A 5,641-nucleotide genomic window follows, 5' to 3' on the forward strand; every position below is an offset into this window, starting at 1 on the left:
CCCCCTCGGGGCGGGCTCCGAGCCTGGACTCCCCGCCTCCGAGGCTCTTCTTTGGCCGGCGCCCGAGGCCCCGAGGGACCGCAACAGGGACGGGAGTTTTTAGCCCGACGAAGGGGGTTGGAGCTACGAGAGGCGGGAGCGGAAGGGGCGCGGGGGCCGGGCCCGAGGCGTGTATGGCGGGCGCCACCGCACAACTCCGAGTGACTAGGGTTCGAACCACACCGACCTGGCGCCTCTCGGCCAGCCTTCCACGCGGACCGGCTGCGTTCAGGGAGAGGCCGGTGGAGTGCCGCTTCCCTCCCTGGACTACTTTGCAGAGAGAAGTGGACGGGAGGTCTGTGACTTCTCATCCCTGCAGGTGCGGGGTCGCGGCCTTCTCTCAGCTCCCACAACAGAAGAAGCACTCTCGGTGGGTGGGCAAAGCGGAGGCCCGGACCGGGGGTCCAGTTGAAGGACAATGGGATGGGGGTGGGGTCCGCGCACCCATCCCGGGGCTGGGGGACTTGTGCAGTATATGGAGCCACAGAAGAAAAAGGATCTTTTTTTAATGGCTATGGCTTTTGGCTTTATCGCATGAAGCAGGCACCCTCTCGTTTCAAGGCACAGAGTCCTCTCTTCTGCCCCACGGCGCTGGGTCTCTAGAGTCCAGTGCTGAGCTCCAAGGACATCACCGCAAGGCAGCAGAGGCCGTCCTGGGGCTTGGAAGCGCTGCAGCAGCCAGGTAGGGGGCTCAGCGTGGCTCTTCTGCAAGCGTCAGATACCCAGGGCTAAGGCCCAGACTAGCCCCTGCAGCTACAGGGTGTAGGAGGCAGCTGAGATGGTCCCTGAGAGTAGGCAGTCCAAGCCCCTCCAACCCCCCTAAGCAGGCCCCAGGCCCTGCCAGCGCTGGTCAGTGTCCCAGATCCCTGGGCAGTGTGAAGTCCCTGAAGCTGTAGAAGGAGAGGTCTCCATGATCCACCAGGGCAAATATCAGAGGAACATCCCCGCTCTGGTAGGACAGCCGCTTGAGAGTGCAGAGGTCTGGGACTGGCTCATCAAATCTGCAGGGATAAAAGTTAGACTGAGACCTGGATATAGCCTACCCACAGGCTTTGAGACCCCCGCCCTCTGGCTCCCAGGGAAGGAAGACTAAGAGTTGGGGGAGCAGGAAGTCTGGGCCCTGGGCTCTCCTCTCTGCAAACTGCATGGCCAAGTTCAAGAGAAACCCAGAGTCCTGGTTGGGTGAGGGGGCTAGGGAGAGAGGTTCTCACTGAGCGAGCTCAGGACGGACATGGCAGAGGAGAGACTATCTGAAAATGCCAGGAATGAGGGCTGCGGACTGGGAATCTTGGGTTCCCACAGCACAAACAGGCTGTGTGGCCTCACTTCAGTTACATAATCTCTCTGGGCCTTTCAGGGACTGGCAAACTGGTCAGGGGCTGAAGAGGTCCACTCAGGGTTTATAGAACTAGCAGCAGCCAGGGAACAGTGCTTGCTGGTCTCATACCCACTGATGCACATCCGGGCGTAGGGCTTGCCAGGGTTATTCTTTCGGAACGTGGCCACAGCGTCAGCCTGGTAAACATCAAAGCTGATCTCCAAGCCCCCAGGCTTCTCCGGCAGCCTGAGAACAGAGTGAGAAACTTTAGGGACTCTCCTGCTCCACCTTTTCTTTCCACACCACCAGTTCCCAGAAGCAGCCTGTCCAGGGGAACTGGGGTCCTGCTGTGAGGTGCCACTTGAGGGGCAGGGGGAGGCTCAATTGCCTATCTCAGAACCCTAGGGATAAAGCCACCTCTTGTCTCTCACTCCTCCCGCTCCCCTAGACACAAGGATATTAGCCAGGTTGGGGGTCCATGGAATGATCCCCCAGCTCATACCCAACTTTAGGAGTCAAATCCCAGCTGCCAACTCCTGCTGGCAGCCAAAGTTCTGTGGAGACAGGCGCTACCCGGAAACTCACCGGGCACCTCCATCAGCAAGGTGTGTCGTCTGCAGCACAGAGATGTGTTGGAGGACTGTGGCTGTAAGGACAGGGAACATAAGTCGTTGGGGAGCACAGTCATCTACAGACTCCCCTGACATTTCTCAATCTGCCATCTAGTTTAGGGTTCCCAGATTTAGCAGATTTTTTAAAGTATAGGTATGTCCCATGTTGTTTATCTGAAATATAACTGATCGTTCAACCCTAATCTAGTTACATGTAATCTACCATGTTCCCCTGCCTAAGGGTTGTAAGTAGCTCTGAGTCCGTTAATACTGTTCTTGCCCTATTACAGTGATTTTTCAACCATTTCCAATTCATGGCACACATAAACTAACTACTAAAATTCTGCCGCACACCAAAAAATACATTCTTTTGCTGAGCTGGCAAAAAAAGGTATAATTTTGATTCATTCATACCAGATGGCTATTGTTGTGTTGGCTGTTGTCATTTTTTATTTGACAATCTAAGGGAAGAGAGGTCAGTGCCCATGACTAGTCAGATATTGCATGTTTAAAAAATGTTTGCACGGGCGAGATAGCTCAGTTGGTTAGAGCATCAACCCAATACACCAAGGTTTCAGGTTCAATCCCTGGTCAGGGCACATAAAAGAATCAACCAGTGAATGCATAAATAAGTGAAACAAATCGATGTTTCTTCCTCTCTCTAAAATAAAGTAAAAATTTTTGCAGCACACGGGCTGAAAATCACTGCCCTATTAGTTCCGTTCCTAACACTGCAGGGCATACAGTGAACTTCCTCTTATTTGGCCAACGTATCACCTCCTTGTTCCCTCTAACAGCGGAGGGAGAATGGGATCACAGCGACTTGGTGGCAGAGCCATCCACATGCATCTTGCATATGACGTTAAGGACATGGTCGTGTTTTCATTTTTCTCCTCCGGCACTGATTCACCACCTCTGAACCTTCCCACACGGGTCCTTTTGCTGCTTTCCAGAACAGGCTGTCCCTGAGGGTTCCACTTCACGGAACAGCTCTCTCCTCCCTCATCTTTCTTAAGCCTCAGTCAGTCGTGTTCAATCCATGCCTGTTCAAAGTCTGGTGATTTCTTAGCTGACAGTGGCCTCTGGGGCTAAAGGCAGGGTGAGGCAGTACCTGGGGAGTCTGCCTGGCTGGGACTCAGCAAGGGGGTGACAGGCTGGTCCCACAGGTGTTGGGGGCGGCTCTGGGTGGTCTGCAGGCGCCGTCTCTGCAGCAGCTGTTTGTACTCCTGCCAGCTGGAGCAGCGCTGCACCTCGGGATCCGCGTTCACATCCTCCCGCAAGTGCTGGGCCTCTGCCTGTTGCTCCCGCTCACGTCTGGAGAGCTTCTCCTTCCGCTGGTTCAGCTTCAGGCACCAGGACTCAGCATCTGTCTCCCGCCCTGCGACATTGGCCGGGAGCAGCTCTGGGGCTGGGGCAAGCAGGAGGGTGTGGCGACTATCTGCGGCCATGTTGGGGAAGGAGATCTGCTCAAAGTTCCAGCGTGGCTTCCGAGTCCCCTTGACCCCATTCTCCACTTTGCCACTTTCCTGGCTGCATCCCACCACCTCCCTGGCCAGGCCAGGGCAGGGCTCCGGGGAACCCAGAGGCTGAAAGAGGCCCGCTGGGCCCTTTACAGGGCTTGACTCCTGGGGTTTCTCCTCGGGGCATCGGCTGTTCTGGTTGTGAGAAGGTGGGACAGAGGTTCCCAGGCTCTCGGGTGTCCCATCCACTCCCTGTAGGGGGTTCTCCAGGATCTTGGGCTTCTTATTAATGGACCTGAGGGATGAGGGGAGGAAACGCAGTACATCTGCTCCTGGTTGCTGAGGTGCACACGTCCCACGCGTGCCCCACTGCCTCCTGGAGCCTACACAGGAGCTGCCCAAGCCCAGCTCCTAAACCCACCCATGCATTCTCCAAGGTCCCAAACACCAGCACTCTCTCAACAGCTCGGCCCCTCAGAGCTCCCTGGGTGGTGGCCGTGTGGGGAGCATTACCGAGAGCTGGAGCTCCTCCTCTTCCTCTTGCCAATCCCATCTTCCAAGCGCTGGGCACTGCTGTCCAAGTTCAGCTGCCTCTCATAAGGGGACAGGATGGAGCTGTGGGGTGAGAATGAGGCAAGCAACAGATCCACCTTCTCAGCCTGGTGCTCCCCGTGGAGTTTGAAAGAGGCTGGCCCAGCACACAAGTCAGTGGGCCAGGGTCAGAGCCACATCCAAGGGCTAAGCCCCAGGCAGATCTGCCCACAGGGTACACAGGGGTGGCCAGAGGGGCCTGCCCAGGCCTCTGGGTCTCACCAATGGCACCTTTGAACAGGGGCTCCCTGGAACCAGGGCTCCTGCAGAGCCAGCAATAAGTGATTAATCAACGGTGAGAAAAACAAGGACGAGAAAAATACAGAAAATAAAAATGGAAATCAAACCCGTGGATACCACTGTACCATTGTTGTTTCTTATAAACACCATACCGACTCCATATTTGTTTTTTTCTAACCAAAATGAGATACTGCTCTGTTATCTTTTGTTTCAGTCAATAATAATATGGACATGGTTCCTTATCCCTATAGCATTCTTCCCTGCCATTTTTTTATGGCTCAAAGACTGCACTGTCCAATATGGTAACTATTAGACATAAATAAGTTAAACTTAAATCCATTAAAGTTAAATAAAATTAAAAATTCAGTTGCACAAGCCACATATACTGGACAGTATAAACAGAATGCTTCCATCACCACAGAAAGTTCAGTGGGCAGTGCTGGTCTAAGGGATACACTAATCGGTGTGACCAGGCCCTCTGTGTTGCACTCACAGGATGTTTCCAAGTTCACTGATTTTGAAAAGTGGTGGTGTTTTGTGTAAGGTCCCCACTAAACGCAAGTGATGCGGGCAGTGATTTTGCTCTCTGCTATTCCTCAGCAACGAGCACAGGGGCTGGCACCCGGTAAGTAGTCAACAAATATTGCTGACGGAATGGATGAGTGCGCATTCTCACAGGTGATCTTAGGATATATTCCAGTTCCAGAAATTAAAGCTCTGTTCTAGAGCTTTCGTGACCTGCTGGGAAACCGCTAAGGCTGTACCAATTTCCACTCTAGGTCTGAAGGTCTTTGTGGCTCTCGGCAATGCTGCATTACTAAGGTGATGACCTTCAGAGGCCCCAGAAGGAAGGAGCATCTAATCTAGCAACTGGAATGTTAAACTCTACTCAACTGCTCATCCTCACTTGGTCCTGCACTCATGCCTGCACTCAACAAATCTGCTTGCACACCTACTAAGTGCCAGGCTCTGTTCTGGTAACCATCTCCATGCTCACAGTGAGCGGTAGGTGCTCAATCATCTGTGGAGTGAACAGGCTGAAGATGGGGTTCAGTGTGATAACCCAGGATAAGCTGCAATGACCTTGATGATCCCAACATGCCTCTCAATAAGCATCTCCAGCAGAGGGCCCAGCCCATGTCCAAGAGCTGCAGCTCCAGCCAAGGACTCCAGGTAAGCAGAGGCCACTTTCTACTTTGGGGCTAGTCACCCAGGCCCCAGGACCACAACAAACCGGAGGGAAATGGAACAGGGACTTACCTTGGTTGGAACCGTCGAACCACATAGCCCAGTCTCTTCAGGTGGCTGAAGACCTCGAAAGGAAAAAAAAGTAAAGGTTCTGTGTCCTTTATAAAATACCACCTAGTTTCTCCAGACAGAAG

The 5,641-nt window shown here is 53.6% G+C and overlaps 2 protein-coding genes across 4 annotated transcripts in view; both read right to left on the minus strand.

The window, feature by feature from the left end:
• LLGL2 (lethal giant larvae homolog 2 (Drosophila)) overlaps positions 1-5,641 on the minus strand; it is a 40,814-nt gene that overhangs the window by 31,513 nt on the left and 3,660 nt on the right. The window lies entirely within an intron of this gene.
• TSEN54 (TSEN54 tRNA splicing endonuclease subunit) overlaps positions 533-5,641 on the minus strand; it is an 8,290-nt gene continuing 3,181 nt past the window's right edge. Inside the window, 6 exon segments of the mRNA XM_005884347.2 lie at positions 533-1,040; positions 1,487-1,603; positions 1,943-2,003; positions 3,080-3,723; positions 3,942-4,043; positions 5,520-5,572. Coding sequence (XP_005884409.2) covers positions 890-1,040; positions 1,487-1,603; positions 1,943-2,003; positions 3,080-3,723; positions 3,942-4,043; positions 5,520-5,572 — 1,128 coding nt within the window. The 3' untranslated portion in view covers positions 533-889.

The sequence above is a fragment of the Myotis brandtii genome, unplaced genomic scaffold (assembly GCF_000412655.1).
Source record: "Myotis brandtii unplaced genomic scaffold, ASM41265v1 scaffold825, whole genome shotgun sequence".
NCBI classification, from domain to species: Eukaryota; Metazoa; Chordata; class Mammalia; order Chiroptera; family Vespertilionidae; genus Myotis; species Myotis brandtii.